This window comes from Tachypleus tridentatus, chromosome 6, assembly GCF_004210375.1.
Source record: "Tachypleus tridentatus isolate NWPU-2018 chromosome 6, ASM421037v1, whole genome shotgun sequence".
Classification (NCBI taxonomy): Eukaryota; Metazoa; Arthropoda; class Merostomata; order Xiphosura; family Limulidae; genus Tachypleus; species Tachypleus tridentatus.
The window spans coordinates 5,249,436-5,267,258 of record NC_134830.1 but is presented as its reverse complement, the minus strand read 5'-3'; the positions used below and the strand labels follow the sequence as shown (position 1 = coordinate 5,267,258).

At 33.2% G+C, this 17,823-nt stretch overlaps 1 protein-coding gene and 1 long non-coding RNA gene across 8 annotated transcripts in view; both read left to right on the top strand.

Annotated features, from left to right (window-relative positions):
• Window positions 1–2,634, top strand: part of LOC143251875 (forkhead box protein N3-like) — a 100,676-nt gene extending 98,042 nt beyond the window's left edge. For all 4 annotated transcript variants that reach the window (XM_076503184.1, XM_076503186.1, XM_076503187.1 and 1 more), the window contains one exon: window positions 1,883–2,634. In XM_076503184.1, coding sequence (XP_076359299.1) covers window positions 1,883–2,309 — 427 coding nt within the window. In that variant the 3' untranslated portion in view covers window positions 2,310–2,634. The remainder of the gene's footprint in view (window positions 1–1,882) is intronic.
• A 409-nt stretch (window positions 2,635–3,043) lies between these two features.
• On the top strand, window positions 3,044–14,498 carry LOC143251874 (uncharacterized). Of its 4 annotated transcripts, none has more exons than XR_013028682.1 (3): window positions 3,050–8,008; window positions 8,039–8,402; window positions 8,435–14,498. It is a non-coding gene; the product is annotated as an uncharacterized LOC143251874 (long non-coding RNA). The 4 variants fall into 4 exon arrangements; XR_013028683.1 differs by having other exon boundaries at window positions 3,050–8,038; window positions 8,097–8,402; XR_013028681.1 differs by having other exon boundaries at window positions 3,054–8,402; window positions 8,435–11,258; window positions 11,331–14,498.
• The last annotated feature ends 3,325 nt before the right edge of the window (window positions 14,499–17,823 follow it).

Genomic DNA, 17,823 nt, shown 5'->3' with positions numbered 1-17,823 from the left:
TATATATATGTATATAGATTATTAATATTCAGAAATAAGTTATGAAACTTATATTTTTTAAAATACAGAACAATAAATCAAGAAGTAAAGCAAACAATAAGTGATGTCGAGAACACCCACTTGTAGAGAAAAATATAAATGTAAAAACGGCTCGTTTGGGTTGAGAAAAAATATTTTACGTGAGAGGACCGAACAACGTTTTGACTTTCTTTGGTCATCGTCAGGTTCAATGAAGAAGGTCACAACGTTGTTCGCTCCTCTACATAAAATATTTTCTCAGTTTGCTCGGCCTTTTAAAATTTTATATATACAGTTGAACAACCAAAAATAACTCTACTGATACCATAGAATTATACTATAATTTATTAAGCTTAGTAACTAGGATGTATTTAGATTTAATAGTATATAAAACTTCAAGCAGACTAAAGACACAACCTACCTTCATGAAATCTTGATTCAAAAGAACGTGGTAGTCTTTTCACAAATTAAAATGGCTGAGAGAACCACTAGTGGGACATTCTAAGCTGTTGAGTGGTTATTCACATGTCATATATTGAAATAAGTGTATTTAAGGGATCATTTCCAAAAATGAAAAGAGGTGAAAATGGCCACCATGTTTGATTCAGTACATAAACCATATCTCAGCAAAATAAAAAGATATGAGATTCTTATTTTATATTCTAGCTTGTTAACATTGATAATTTCAGTTCCTAATTCATATTAAACTATAGACGTATGGTTTTGACATCACAAACTTGTAATTTTAATCAGTGCTGCATTCAACATATTATGTGACTGACTAAAATCTGTATATAGGTGTGTTCTTTTAAAGTAATAAATTAACTTACATATAACATTAAAGTTTGAATTATAATCTACAATTTGATACTAAACTTATTGACAAAAATTCATAAAATAGTAGTTCAATAAAAGTCAACAAATGAGATGACATGGCCTTTGACCTTTGGCCCATCACAAAAAGGTTAATAAAAGTTGCCTTTATTTCAGAGTGAACTATTACAGTATCTTAAATGTATACTGTGATACCTTTTCATAAACCTTGTCTTGGTTTTAGAGCACACATGGACAGTATTATGAATGTATAATAAAGAATGCTTTGATTTTAAGATCAAACTTTTTTCTCAGAGTATATCTACATTATATTTAAGAGGTTAAACACTTTCTAAACTTTAGTCGGGGGGATATCGGGGGATATTTCATTCTCTAATTTTTATAGTTTCTTTTCTTTCACTTTTTTATTGTGATTATTATTTATCAATAGACATCTTTCTATTCTTCACTTGCTATTAAATATGGTTCCTAGATTATTTTTGCTATGATGTTTAATTTTTTGTTTGTTTTAGTCCTTGTTGAAATTGTTAAAGCTATGATATGTGTCTGACTTTTGTTGAAGTACTCGGGAGTTTCTGTTTTAAGAACTACAGAGTTAAATTCTGCTTCAGACATCCTTGTATCCTTTCTTTTAAGTTTGCTAACTTTCTTTGTGAGTTTTCACAGTCTCTAACATTTGCTTTAATTTGTGTGCCAACTAGTCAGTTTATATATATTTTTTTGAAACAAGAAAAGTTTATCTTGACTTAAGATTTGAAAGTTTGGTCTTAACCTTAGTCATAATACATCATTTTCTTGGTTATGTTTCCTTCTTCAAAAGAAACATCATAATTTTTGTTTGCTCTACCTTTTGCATCTGTAACTTAGCAGAAATATTATTGTGTTCCTTGTTGTCATTTGTTTACAACCATCAATGAGACTTGAATTTCGGTTGTATAATAATTATTACCCCATAATTTGAATAAAAGAGAAACCTTAAAAGTGCACTTTGCAATACTGATTTCATAATCCTAAATTTCTTTGTGTGCAGAAATGTGACAAGTGGCAAGTATGGTCATAATGAAACTCCAGTAGTTACTAACAGTCCCAGTGAAGACCACAACTACAGTGCCTCTCTTGCAGTATCTTCTTGTGGTGAAGACCGAACAGCTACTCTCAGGGTTGACACTTCGGATGGCAGTGACGTGGAAGACGAGAGTTCCGAGAGCAGCAGTGAAAGTAGCCAGGAACCCACCAGAGAGATAGTGAAAGGAAAGAGACGTGACTGTGCAGCAGATCATCCTCTAAATGGTTTGTCTAGGAAACGGTTGAAGATTAAAACAACTGATACCGAAGATGAGCAAACTCTTGCTGAAGGAGCACAAGCACTACTGAACTTTGTGAAAATTGCTACCAGTAAGAGGCATACCTTCAAACCAGGTAACATTATTGCAGAGAACACGCTCTCTGACAGATAGGTCCCAAGAGCTACTAGTGTCTCTAATTTTGTGAATAAATCATACGATGCAATTCACTGATGCAAAGTGAAGAGGTAGAGGTTGATAGAATATTTTTGTGAAAGACTTATTTGTTTTATTTAGTAGAAGCATAATGTAAGGTACCACGATGCAGTACAACTAATATTATTTTTTAATGTTCAATCATGCTTTTCTACTGTTTTTGTGGTAATTGTAAAGTGTGTGAGAGAAACATATAATTGATTAATATTAAGGCTATGGTGCTAAATGCCAGAAAGACAAATTCACTTTTTTATTGTAGACATGTGTATTAGATCTATTTCAAATGCTGGTTTCTCTTGATAAAAATAATTTTGTTATTGATTTGTGATAAAACAAAAAGAACTTTCATATAATACATGTTTTTCCTGCTTTTAGTTGAGTTCTGTGCATCTGTTACTCTCAACTGCATGTGCATATGTTCAAGAAGAAACAATATCCTGCATAATATTGTTGAAAAAGCAATAATATCTTTGTGTATGTTGAATTATGTTGTTGTTTTAATGTTACTTCTTAGTCAAAATGTGGTCCCTCAGCCACCAGTAAGATGTGTCTGCACATCTAGTTTACTGTCTTTATCGTTTCCACACGAGAAGAGAGATTGTAGCTTCATTTTTTTATACAGATGTATAACTGAGATCTGAAATTCTTTGTTCGAGCACACAGTTTGTTCTGGTGTTTGTTAAGCTATTGTTTGCTGCTTGTGTTTGTACTGTGTTTATTTAACTTTTGTTCACATCAAGTTTTGTTTAGTACATCTGCAGTGTAATGTCTTGTGAGAAGACCTTGAGTTCTGTACTGTTGAGGGTTGGTCATACTTTGAGACCGATCATCTCCATCAGTTGTTGTTTGTGAACCCCACACAGGTCAAAGGAACTACTTTAAATTAAACTGGTGACTGCAACGTACAATCTAAAAATATGCCCATATCATCAATCTCGATTTGTTGAGAGTTAATCGTGTTTAAGAGTTTATGCAGTTTTTAAGTGTTAAGTCAGGTTTACTGTAGTAACAGCTGTAGTGTGTGATCATAGTGACAGTTTTCCAAATCAGCATTGTTATAGATTAATAGATCATCTATGGAACTTTTTAATGGGGAATAATTATTATTACTGATATGCAGGTTAAACATTGATTGTACATATGTATATGTTAGACATCCTGCTATTTTGTGACGTGTGAACCATATTGTATTTTTCCCATTTCTCACAACTTAACTTTCACGTTATTTTTTAGTATACACAACAAGTTTTTTCTATTACTTCAATCTTCAAAATGCCATTCTTAGTACTTGATAGATATAACTACTCAGATCAGAAGCTCTCCCAAACCTAAAAGCCAACTGCCATGTATTAACCAAGTATAAAATATTGTTAAGTAATAATCCAATAAAAGTTACATTTTGAAGTAATAACATTATTAATATATTTTCTTTTTCCTTGGTAAAAAATGTGAGTGATTTTGTAGCTCATCGTAAGTGCCTTACACTACCATACAATGTTGGGAAAATTTTCCATCTAGGCGTAACACTGCGTAACTTTATTGTGATCGGTACCATTTGTTACAAAACCTCAGTATACATTGGTTTATTCTAAAGCTCCATGTTGCAGTATTTTTTTGCCATTTGTTTTGTTTCATTTTTGAGCTGGTTTTGAATTCTTGCCTCGGAATGTTTTTTCCACGTAAGAAGTTAAAGAAATATTAAGACATAGAAACATTGTGAATTAATTGAGCTCATCTGATAGTGTAGGTATCAGAGTTGTGAAAATGAAGTCAGTGGAGTAACAAATGCTGTTACTGTGAACTGATTGAAGGCTTGCCTGAGCACTTTTGTTTAAGACTAAGTCTCATCTCACAGAAATCTTTTTTTCTGTAAAAATTGTGCATTTCTTATTGTTCGCTTTTCCTGTTTACGTGTTATGAGAAGCAAAGAACTCCACTTTGTAGAAATACATTTCAATTACTTATTTTCTGTAAGACTTTTAAATTAGACCCCACGTTGTTGTTTCTTTCCAAGTTTCAAATAAATCATAATTTATTTGTGAAACTTTGCCAAAATAACTACCAGAAATAGTGCTTCAACTGTATAAGATAGCAAAGAAAAAAGTGGTCTTACTCACGTTATACTGTAATAATAGGACATAGTACACTGTAAAATGGTTTCAAGACATGACATTGTGTGTGCTGAAGAACAAAACAGTATAGTACAGACTGTATGCAAGTATACATGTATGGTTTATATATATATATTATCACGTCTCGAAGTGGAGCTTGTTGTGATTAAAAACTGTGATTTTTAACATGGTAGTACAACATTCTTTTAAACAAAATAAGTGTGTGAAGAAACCAGGTTAAATTTTAAAATACAGTTAAAATGTTTTATGGAATAACATATTTCTTTATTACTTTCAGGTATTTTCTTTTTCATGTCAGTTTCTAAAAAATGAAATCTGTTGACAAAGTTCATAGATCAGAAACTGTAAATCCAACACCAAGCAGCGAATATATTCATCAATATAGAGGACAGTTCGATTCGTTAATGACAAGAAACTCACTTGAAGCAAAAAATATCTTAAAACTACTGGTATGGGTATCAAACCTTGTACATAATAAAATTGAGAATGACATTTTGACCTAAAGAATCTCGAAACATTGTTCTGTACTTTATTATGGTAAAGGTTTTTATACTCAGACCAGCTGTCTTGTGACATGTTTGATTCATCTCTTCTACCACAGGTGAAGGACACCAACCACTAATCATTCATTTGTCACCTAATTTACATATAAATACAATTCTTGCCTAATTTACACAAACTTACACAAATCACATCTGTTTGACACAAATTTTGTGTTCACTTTTGCATACAAAATGCTAGTTTTACACAGATGCCTAAACTACACCTGTTTTTGTTGTTTATTCAGAAACGTTCACAAACAACACACACACAGTGGCTCAAAAGTTATGTCCCATAAATATTTTGAATAACAATAAAAATAATAGTTTAACAATAAAAGGAATGCATAGTTTAACAATAAAAGGAATGCATAGTTTAACAATAAAAGGAATAATGTGCAGTTTAACAATAAAAGGAATGCATAGTTTAACAATAAAAGGAATGTATAGTTTAACAATAAAAGGAATGCATAGTTTAACAATAAAAGGAATACGTAGTTTAACAATAAAAGAAATGCGTAGTTTAACAATAAAAGGAATGCATAGTTTAACAATAAAAGGAATGCATAGTTTAACAATAAAAGAAATGCGTAGTTTAACAATAAAAGGAATGCGTAGTTTAACAATAAAAGGAATGCATAGTTTAACAATAAAAGAACTACATAGTTTAACAATGCATAGTTTTTTAATTATTAAAATAAATGTTCATATTGTTGGTCATTAACATTGACTAAATGTTTCAAAGTTATTGGCAAACAGTCCTAACATTTAACTTGATAACAAATAAACAGTTACTCTGTTTTATTACTATAACTGTTACACTCTATAGGGTGTGATGTTTTCACTAATCTGATGTCAGAAGTAGACCATTTTTTGTACACATATAGATGTGTTTTATGTATTCATAAATATTGTTTCCTGCTTATAAGGACACATATAGTCCAATCAGATTGTATGTTACATACGCATGTTGTAGGTAAAAATGATTTATTTTGCCTTGGTGCTTGTGTTTTGAATTAATTTGTGAAAGTTATTAGTGTCAAAGAAGGACTACTTCTGAAGATCCACTTCTTCACTGGTGTTGTTTGCTAAGCTGAGATGTGAAGCCGTGCGTTTCTGTTTTGTTTCAGGAGTGAAACTCTGGGTGATACAGAGACCAGCATATGAGAGTTGTTATGATGAATTTTGGTTTTTAATTGTGATGCCATTCAGGTTAAGAAATAATAGGTGTTTTTATGTTTGATGGATTTTTAATATTGATGTGAATGAAATTTATGTGTTCAAAGAACATTTGATGGAACTCAATTGAGCAACAGTGTTATTGACATATCTGTGAGAGATAGTGTTTGTGTGTGTGTGGGATTACATATAGAATTTATGGTTTGCATATCAATTTGTGTCATAAATATGTTTGAGAGAACAGATGAAATGGGAGTAACCATGTTTAAACTGTCTATTTGAAGAATATCTTTGTGATTGAATGTAAAGCTGGTTGAGGTAGCAGTGAATCCTGAGAAGCATTATGTGATATACAAAACAAAGTTTCAGAGCAATATGACAAGCTTTGTTGGTGCAAACTTCAGTGATACAACATGTTTTTAATGTTTCGTTGGTCTGGTGTGTTTCAGAAATAGAACATTTTTTTTTAAAAAGAAGCGAGCAGTTGGTACTTGTGGTGTAAACACCAAAGCTGTGTTTATCTGTTGAAAGTGACATAAATGTGGTGTAAACACCAAAGCTGTGTTTATCTGTTGAAAGTGACATAAATGTATTATATGAGTCATGTAAGACACTCCAGTTTGTGTGGTTTAGGAACACTGTAGAGATCTGGTGCATGGGAGTCAGTTAACCCTGAAGATCACTTCTACTATCTTTTTATATTATAACAAAGTACTGTTTGATTGGTTTTCTTGTGTATTTGTCAGGACCGGACTTGAATTTCTTTTTATCAGAAAGAATGAAATTTGTTTTATAGATGTATTTTGTGTTGTATTTGACTGTAATGTTACCTTTTACAGCTTTTAAAAAATTAATATTCATTTCTTTCTTCAGATTATAGATGCATTTTGTTTATTTTTGGTTTGCAAGTTTTGGTGGCATCAGGAAATGGTAGTTGATATTACGTTTGACTTGTAAACCATTTAAATCATTTCTAAACTTTGTTCCTCTCAATTAGGATTCTTAATCATCAGATCAACTTAGGTATATTTTACCATTGCACAACTTGAGGTTATAGCTTGGTGCTTAAACAAATCCATTTATAAGGAGTCTAAGCTTGCATCAACTCTAACTTGTATAAATTTCTTAATAAAGGTTAGTGGAGAAACTTTATTATGAGGTAATGTTCTCATACCACTTGTGGAGATAAATCATACTTGAATAAGGATTTTGAAATGGATCACATTATCTTTGTTTCATTTCATTACACATAGATGTTAGGAGTAAATAGACTGTTTATCAAATGAAGTACCCAAACTTTTGTTGATCACGAAGAAGACGATTGTTCTGGCTGTTGATCGTGTATAAGTTATGAATTACAGACACTCTGTATAACTTTTTCTGATTCCTGTGTTGAATCTGTGTTGTACCAATGTGTGTGTGTGTGTTGAGTCTGTGTTGTACTGATGTGTGTGTTGAATCTGTGTTATAAAAAGGTGTGTGTGTGTTGAATCTGTGTTGTAACGAGGTGTGTGTGTTGAATCTGTGTTGTAACGAGGTGTATGTGTTGAATCTGTGTTGTACCGATGTGTGTGTGTTGAATCTGTGTTGTACCGATGTGTGTGTGTGTTGAATCTGTGTTGTACCGATGTGTGTGTGTTGAATCTGTGTTGTACCGATGTGTGTGTGTGTTGAATCTGTGTTGTAACGATGTGTGTGTATTGAATCTGTGTTGTACCGAGGTGTATGTGTTGAATCTGTGTTATAACAAGGTGTGTGTGTGTTGAATCTGTGTTGTACTGATGTGTGTTGAATCTGTTGTACCGACGTGTGTGTGTTGAATCTGTATTGTAACAAGGTGTGTGTGTTGAATCTGTTGTAACGACGTGTGTGTGTTGAATCTGTATTGTAACAAGGTGTGTGTGCTGAATCTGTGTTGTACCAATGTGTGTGTGTTGAATCTGTGTTGTACCGAGGTGTATGTGTTGAATCTGTGTTGTACCGATGTGTGTGTGTTGAATCTGTGTTGTACCGATGTGTGTGTGTGTGTTGAATCTGTGTTGTACCGATGTGTGTGTGTGTTGAATCTGTGTTGTACCGATGTGTGTGTGTGTTGAATCTGTGTTGTAACGATGTGTGTGTTGAATCTGTGTTGTAACGATGTGTGTGTATTGAATCTGTGTTGTACCGAGGTGTATGTGTTGAATCTGTGTTATAACAAGGTGTGTGTGTGTTGAATCTGTGTTATAACAAGGTGTGTGTGTGTTGAATCTGTGTTGTACCGATGTGTGTTGAATCTGTTGTAACGACGTGTGTGTGTTGAATCTGTATTGTAACAAGGTGTGTGTGTTGAATCTGTGTTGTACCAATGTGTGTGTGTTGAATCTGTGTTGTACCGATGTGTGTGTGTTGAATCTGTGTTGTAACGAGGTGTGTGTGTTGAATCTGTGTTGTACCGAGGTGTATGTGTTGAATCTGTGTTATAACAAGGTGTGTGTGTGTTGAATCTGTGTTGTATCGATGTGTGTGTGTTGAATCTGTGTTGTTCCGATGTGTGTGTTGAATCTGTGTTGTACCGATGTGTGTGTGTTGAATCTGTGTTGTTCCGATGTGTGTGTTGAATCTGTGTTGTAACGATGTGTGTGTGTTGAATCTGTGTTGTAAAGAGGTGTGTGTGTTGAATATGTGTTGTACCGAAGTGTGTGTGTTGAATATGTGTTGTACCGAAGTGTGTGTGTTGAATATGTGTTGTACCGATGTGTGTGTGTTGAATCTGTGTTGTAACGAGGTGTGAGTGTGTTGAGTCTGTGTTGTACCGATGTGTGTGTGTTGAATCTGTGTTGTAACGAGGTGTGTGTGTGTTGAGTCTGTGTTGTACTGATGTGTGTGTGTGTGTTGTACTGACAATAACAGTACAATACAGAATTAGGTTTATTTTAACGTCCTTACAACTTCATATTAGGTTTGACAGTTTGGTTCAATCTCTGTTTTTTTTTAAGTTCTGAATTTAATTGTCATGTTTTAAACAATTTAAACTAATATCAGATTTTAATAGTTTTACATTCACAGTCTAGCCTGGTTTCAAATACTTTGATGTTTCAAGAAGTTACTGTTTACCAGAAATATAATATTTAGTTCTATTAATTTCTGTAATTTTTAATGTAATTTGAATATCATTTTACTTAATGTGTAGTAAATGAACTATATCTCTCCTAGCAACCTTCCATGTACAAGCATATTTGATGGCATATAATCACAAAATTCAAATTGTAATCAGTGTTTCCTTTCAATTCACAATTAACTCATAATAGCCATGTGGGAAATGTTAAACGTTTTTTGATTTAATGGACACAGCCTACTTGTTTATATTTGGGAAAGAAACAACAGATTCTGTTTTATGTGCACATTTGAGTTTTAAATATTTGTGGCTGAAAACATTTATGTTGAAGCAAAGAACAGATGGTGTTACTTCAACTGTTTAGACTTGGCTGTAGCTTCAACTGTTTAGACTTGGTTGTCCACCCATAGTTTCAGCTGTTTAGACTTGGTTGTCCACCCATAGCTTCAGCTGTTTAGACTTGGTTGTCCACCCATAGCTTCAGCTGTTTAGACTTGGTTGTCCACCCATAGCTTCAACTGTTTAGACTTGGTTGTCCACCCATAGCTTCAACTGTTTAGACTTGGTTGTCCACCCATAGCTTCAGCTGTTTAGACTTGGTTGTCCACCCATAGCTTCAGCTGTTTAGACTTGGTTGTCCACCCTTAGCTTCAGCTGTTTAGACTTGGTTGTTCACCCACAGCTTCAGCTGTTTAGACTTGGTTGTTCACCCACAGCTTCAGCTGTTTAGACTTGGTTGTCCACCCATAACTTCAGCTGTTTAGACTTGGTTGTCCACCCATAGCTTCAGCTGTTTAGACTTGGTTGTTTACCCATAGCTTCAACTGTTTAGACTTGGTTGTTCACCCATAGCTTCCACTGTTTAGACTTGGTTGTCCACCCATAGCTTCAACTGTTCAAACTTGGTTGTCCACCCATAGCTTCCACTGTTCAGACTTGGTTGTCCACCCATAGCTTCCACTGTTCAGACTTGGTTGTCCACCCATAGCTTCCACTGTTCAGACTTGGTTGTCCACCCATAGCTTCAGCTGTTTAGACTTGGTTGTCCACCCATAGCTTCAACTGTTTAGACTTGGTTGTCCACCCATAGCTTCAGCTGTTTAGACTTGGTTGTCCACCCTTAGCTTCAGCTGTTTAGACTTGGTTGTCCACCCATAGCTTCAGCTGTTTAGACTTGGTTGTCCACCCATAACTTCAGCTGTTTATACTTGGTTGTCCACCCATAGCTTCAGCTGTTTAGACTTGGTTGTTTACCCATAGCTTCAACTGTTTAGACTTGGTTGTTCACCCATAGCTTCCACTGTTTAGACTTGGTTGTCCACCCATAGCTTCAACTGTTCAAACTTGGTTGTCCACCCATAGCTTCAACTGTTCAAACTTGGTTGTCCACCCATAGCTTCCACTGTTCAGACTTGGTTGTCCACCCATAGCTTCCACTGTTCAGACTTGGTTGTCCACCCATAGCTTCCACTGTTCAGACTTGGTTGTCCACCCATAGCTTCAGCTGTTTAGACTTGGTTGTTTACCCATAGCTTCCACTGTTCAGACTTGGTTGTCCACCCATAGCTTCAACTGTTCAGACTTGGTTGTCCATTTCTTTTAATGTTAAATTGCTTTTATTTTCAGCATGTTAATAGTTTGTAAGATTTCAAGTCGTCGCAAAACATCTCAAACATATCTCTACGCTGTTTAGTTAATTAAAGTATCTAAAGTAAGCCTATGTTCTGTATTGCAACATTAAATACAAACTTAATTTCTAAAGTTTGTTTTCTTTTAACATCATCAGTCAACACTTTGCTATTATGTAGTGATGTATATTAAGTTTTGCCAGTAGTATTTTTTTTTGTGTTTGCCTTAAAAATGTGACATCATTATTACTCTGTGTTACAGGTTAAAATGTGACATCATTATTACTCTGTGTTACAGGTTAAAAATGTGACATTATTACTCTGTGTTACAGGTTAAAAAGTGACATTATTATTACTCTGTGTTACAGGTTAAAAAGTGACATTATTATTACTCTGTGTTACAGGTTAAAAATGTGACATCGTTATTACTCTGTGTTACAGGTTAAAAATGTGACATCGTTATTACTCTGTGTTACAGGTTAAAAATGTGACATCGTTATTACTCCGTGTTACAGGCGTTTTTAATTTTTTCCAGAACTGCCGAGGCATCCATGTATAAAATTACCAAACCAGTTAAATGATAGTTTATAGAGGAAAAGTGTGAAAGCTAGTAAAAAAAATAACCCCTTATGAGTTACTCAAAACACTTTCACAGTTGTAATTAACACTAGATTGTTGTTGTTTGAAGTACTGGAAATACAGAGTACTTCTAAACACAGTTGCATCAGTATTGATCTATTATTAGCAGAGTATTATCTACAGAATGGAATTTTTCTTGGCTTCTTTATTTCCTCATTCTTATGGCTTGAGAAAAAAAATATGTGAAACTGAGCTCGTTGTTGTGAAATATCAAACAATACTATAATAAGTGAAGCATTAGGTTTTAGTTTTGTTTGTTGTATAATACTGTACAAAATAATTATCCAATACAACACTACATCATTTGGGAACATACGCTAAGCATTTATAAAATTGTAGAAAATGTGTGATTGATAAAAGGTTTAAACATTTTATTAAAAAATCCATTTACTTAATTAAACACAAAGTAGAATCTCTGATGTAAACTTACATAATTGTAACTTTTATAATCCACAGAAAATTATTGGTTACCTTTTCATGGTTTAATGTAATGTTTGTTTTACGGTTTGTGTGATGTTTGTCCTTTAAGAAACAAGTTTTTTGTACCAAACAAATTAAATATTGAGAATGAACAGATAATGGTCTGCGTCAGTAGTTGTCCAAATGTTGCCAAATCTATAGAGATGCCACTGTCTTTCTGTAACAGTTTGGTCATAGAATTACTTATCGCAGATTAAATACTTTGTTGTAGAAGGTTCTGTGTATTTGATTGTGTTATATAAATGTATAGAAAATATAGTTTTGGCCAGAAGACGAAATTGTATATTAAATGTGTAAGCTTTGATATAATTTTTGACATGTATATTATATATATATTTGTTTCTGAGCTTCTATATGAAACCTAAAAGCAAAGCTTGAGTGGGAACTTATTTTAGTATCGTTATCAAGTTGATATAAAAGAAGCAATTCATAATAAAACGGATATAAAGAATGTATATCATTGTGGTCAGTTAATTTTCTGACCTAGAATTGTATCAGTCCTTTAGGACTTGATATTTTCATTGCTTCAACTGGCTGGTTTCTTGTATCTGTTGAAAATAAAGCTTAGAATAATATTTCTTAAGCCTAATTATGAAAAAGAAAGCAAACAGATTTTTTTCCTTTTGCTTTTATATTTATGTGTTGTTGATATAAATCTTTGAAAAGGTTTGTGTTGAAAAAAACATGGTTGTATTTTTAGCATAACTTTAAAGGATGATGAAGATGTTGTTATAATTTTTCTTTCTGTGTATTTTATCAAATAATTATGTTATCTAAAATTGTATGGTGTCTCCACATTTTTATCAGACAGTTGAGAGGTTTGAACATTCATGTTGTTTTTGTAATTGTACATTATGTCCAAAGCTGATTTGTTAAGAACTTACTTCTTTGTTTTACAAAACTAAGTTTGTTTTTTCAAGTTTATTGAAGATTATGTGAATATATCTTCTACAGCTATGATAAATATTGTAACACAAGAGTATCTATATGATTTGGTAATAAGTATCATTTTTAATGTGATAATAGTGGAAGATTTTAACAAAACATAAACTGGTTTAGTCCTGATTTTTCTATTAAATCCTCATGCATTTATCACTGGTTTCTGTAATCAGAAATAACCAGCCAGTATTTTTCTTGTTTACATGATTTACAGTGGAGGAAAGCCATTGTTTGCTTCAAATGTACGTACCTTCATGTAACATATCAGAAAAAGTAACTCTTTTAGACATTTGTCCACAGACTCATTTACTGATCCCAACAAGTATATCTTGTTGATATCAAGGTTAACGAATATGTATTGTTGACTTCAAATCTCAACCTGTTTGTCATTTTGATTTCAAATTTCAACCAAGATATTTTTGTTTCAATTCCCAGCCATCATCTTTTGTTGGTTTCAAATCCCAAACAAGATGTCTTTTTTGTTTCAAATCCTAACTAGTATTTTTTTTAAATTTTAACTCTCAATTAAGATGTTCTTCTGTTGATTTTAGGTCCCAACCAAGATGTCTTTGTTCATTAAAACTGATTATATTCTAATTTGAAACTTAAGAATATTTTAAAGCTAAATTAAAACCTCAGAATGTAGCACATCTCGCAGAACAGTAGCATAAATAAAACCACTGACATCGCAGTGTGTTCTTTCTGCATATACGGTTATTGTTAACTGTTGGTAAGGGTTAGAGCTAGGTGATGTTAGGGTTAATAAGCTTGTCAGCTGACTTCATTGATTTTAGTTAATTTGTGTATTCTTTTGTAACCTCATGTTCTTTTTTAAAGTAGCAGGACTTGCATCTGGGTTAGGTAAGGATGTTAACATGTTTCTGAGATAAAGTTTGTCACCAGGCAGATAAACCTCATGTGCCTACAGTTTCCTTGTGGATTGTTTAAATAGACTTTTTCTGTGTGCGTGTGTGTAAACTGTAGCTAAAAATGATATAGAATATTTATTGTATGTTCATATTAAGGGAATACTGGTGTTTTTGTTTTCAAAGGTTAAACTTAAGAATGTTACATTCACTTCCAAAGCCAAGGCCAATGCTTGCAACATTGTTAGAGAGAATGTTGTTATTCCTTGTTGACATTTTGAAGAAAAGATAGGATGTGTGTCTTCCAGAGTAGCGAACTGTGTGCCAAATAAAGCATTTTGTATAAAGTATCCCCAAGGAATTTTATTCACAAAGTTAAAATGTATTCACTAACTGTAGTTATTATTTTTATCCACAGTAAACAGTGCAATGAGACATCTGGTTTTGGTTTTGCGTTAGGTGAAAACAACAACTTCAGTAAGTTAACCCTCCTTGTTTGTGTTCTGTTGTATGTTATTGATAGCTATGAAACATTTACTATGTTGAGCATTGGTCTTGGATAATACTTAGTATATTGTTTTCAGAATATTTTTACATACAACAACTGTATGTGCCAGTTGTTCAGTCCCAATAAAGGATCTTTCCAAATAGTTGTGTGACTGAATCAGTTGATGGCATGAACACACGCTCAGAGATATAATTACAGGTCGATCTGTAACGGGAGTGAAACACTATATCATTGGTAGTTGGGTTTCTTGGTAACTAATCTGTAAGAAAATACACGTAAACTAATTATAATTCCTGAAATTATCACAAAACAAACAGCTTGTCGGAAACAAGTTATTATATACTTATCCGTTCAATAGTGAGTGAGCTAGTTGATTAAAGGGATCTTGGCTCTTCGATAGTTACCATGACACGTGAAAAACAAAGAACATCATTAATGTAAAATATGAATTTGTTTTAATTTCACGCAAAGGTACACGAGGGGTATCTATGCTAGCCGTTTCCAATTTAGCAGTGTAAGACTAGATGGAAGGCATTTAGTCATCACCACCCACCGCCACCAATTGGGCTACTCTCTTATCAACAAATGGTGGGATTGACCGTGACATTTTAATGCCCCCGCGTTTAAAATGCAAGCATGTTTGGTGTAATGGGGAATCGAATCCGCGACCCTTTGATTACGAGTCAAGTGCATTAACCACCTGGCCATGCTGGAGCCTTGTTTGTTTTAATAACTTATAATTTTTGTACATTGTAAAGATAGTGTAATATCCGCTTGTTTACTAAACAATACTTCTTTATGCAACCAATTAATTGACGGATTAGTATCATTTACGAAAACAAACCTTCAAAAGCCACGGCACTTGAAATTCTTTTAAGCAGGATTAGAGTAAATTAATCTCTGAGACCTTTTTTTTTCTTTTAGTTATATTTTGTGAGCGTATACCCGATTCGCATTTTATTACTCATCAGGATGTCTACCAGCCTACCCTCAAATTAAAATTATTTTCGGCAGATTTAAGTAAATTAATCTATGAGACCTTGAGCAAGTTCAAATACACTAATCGAAAGGGTCTGACCTACTGAGTCCAAAACTGTAATTAGATCTCAAAGTGGTCATCAGGTAATGGAGATATGAGTCCAAAACTGTAATTAGATCTCAAAGTGGTCATCAGGTGACGGAGCTATGAGTCCAAAACTGTAATTAGATCTCAACGTGGTCATCAGGTGACGGAGCTATGAGCTAAAAATGTTTTTTTGAATAATAAAAAGCTCAGAGCCGTTAAGCTAAAACGTTGCTTAATCGAAAAAAACTGACATAATTTCAAGTTTAAATTGATAACCATCATTTTGTCTTTAAAATTATTAATATAACTGAAGTTGTCATTGTCGGGGTGGGCAACTCCATGGCCACATGTTGCCAGTAGATAGCACAATTGTGGCCAGCTCGACTTTAGGAATCAACTTTTTTCCGTCATTTATTTTTTATTGCAGATTTGATAATCAGCAACGGCACTGTCTCACGTCATTGCTAATGTCACATGGTGCATCACTGTCCGCCCATTTCTCAACGTCAGTTTGGTTTTGATGTTTGTTATCGAGTGTGCGTTGTTTTGCATGCGCTTGCAAACATATTTTTATTGTGCAACTTTCAAGTGTTTAAATATATTTTGTTTTAATCCCATAATATTGATAAGTGTATAATTAGAAAATAAAAGAATCCAGATGATGGTGAACACTCAGAAAATAAAGATAATTTAATTGATTCTGTCATGACTGACGTAAAGAGAATGGCACGTGACTGGAAAACGTGAAACAAGAATGTAATGAAAGTTGGAAGTTGACACTTACATTGATTAAAGTAAATAATAAATCAGTGTGTAACAAAGTGTTCAATAAAGTATACAACCTTAAGCGACACTTTAACAATTTTCATAACGTATTTGATGTAAAAATTCTCGTTAACAGCAAAAATCGTATGAATAAAATTAGCAGTCTGAAACACAATCACACGGAAGGGCTACAAATATTTTATCATCAATATAACTAGCTATAAAATAGCCTGGATACCAGCTCAACAAAAGAAATTATTTTCTGATGCTGAACTAGTAAACGAAATATTGATTGTGGTCATTGAAACTGTTGGAGAATTATGATTCAAAAATAAAACATAATATTCTTCAAAAGGTAAATAATTTGTAATTAAGTCAAAGAACAATTGTCTGCAGAATGGTAGAGTTAGTGAAAGACAGAAAATCTGTTGCTTGAACAACTAAAAGACTGTTTTTTTCTTTAGCACTAGATGAGTCAATAGTTGTCAGTAACACTGATCAGTTGATATTTTGGGTTTGATATGTAACTTCAGACCCTCTAGTGAGGGAAGAAATGCTTGACTTTTGTGAATTACGAGATTGAACATATGGTAAAAGCATCTATGAAACATTTCTTGAAATGTCAAAAAAAATTCAATTTGGATTTTGTAAAACTGGTTTCTGGCACAACAGGTGGCGCTCTCGTCAAGACGGGTAAAATTAGGATTTGTTTCTCTTTTGAAACAGCATTTAATTGAAAATAATGTTAAGTCCACGTTGCCATCTTTCTATTGTATTTTGTATCAGGAAAATTTATGTGTTTAGATGTCTAAAAGTGATGAAGTTAAAAATCTGATGGACATTGCTGTAAAAATCATGAATTATATTAGAAGTGGTAACTCTCTCATCCATCGTCAGTTTGTTGAGTCTTTGAATAAAAGCAGTGACTGTACTTTTTATGATCTTACTGATTTTGTAAATGTAAGATGGTTAAGTAGAAGAAAAGTCTTAGAACGATTCACTTTCTTATTTCCTCAAATAAAAAAAGTATCTTGTTGAAAAGATTGAAAATTTCCTTGAAATTGAAACTTTGTCATGACTGTGATTTGCACGTTCTGTGTGACATGATGGCTCACTTGAATAATTTGAATACGAAGCTTCAGTGGAGAGGTAAAATAAACAGCGAACAATCACAGTCTATTCATGAATTTCAGTTAAAGCTAAACCTCCTTGTGGAACAATTAGAAAAGAATAACTTGACACATTTTGCAAAGTTGAATAGTTTTCTAGAAAATAATAAGGACTATGTATATGCAAAAACGGCTCGTTTGGGTTGAGAAAATATTTTACATAGAAGAGCGAACAACGTTTCGACCTTCTTCGGTCATCGTCAGGTTCACAAAGAAAGAGGTAACTGATCGGAAGCTGACCACATGTTTGAAAGGGGTTGTGATTTCTCTGATGCTAAAGATGATCTCTATGTAAACTGCATCAAATATATATTTCAAAATTTGAATCACGTTTCTCCGTATTTAAAATTTGAAATTGATATTTGAATGTTTTACATGAGCCACTTCAATTTGACTTAGAAAATTTCAGTAAGGAAATTATATCTTTATTGTCTTTGGATAAGTGGGGATTTAAAGACGAGATGC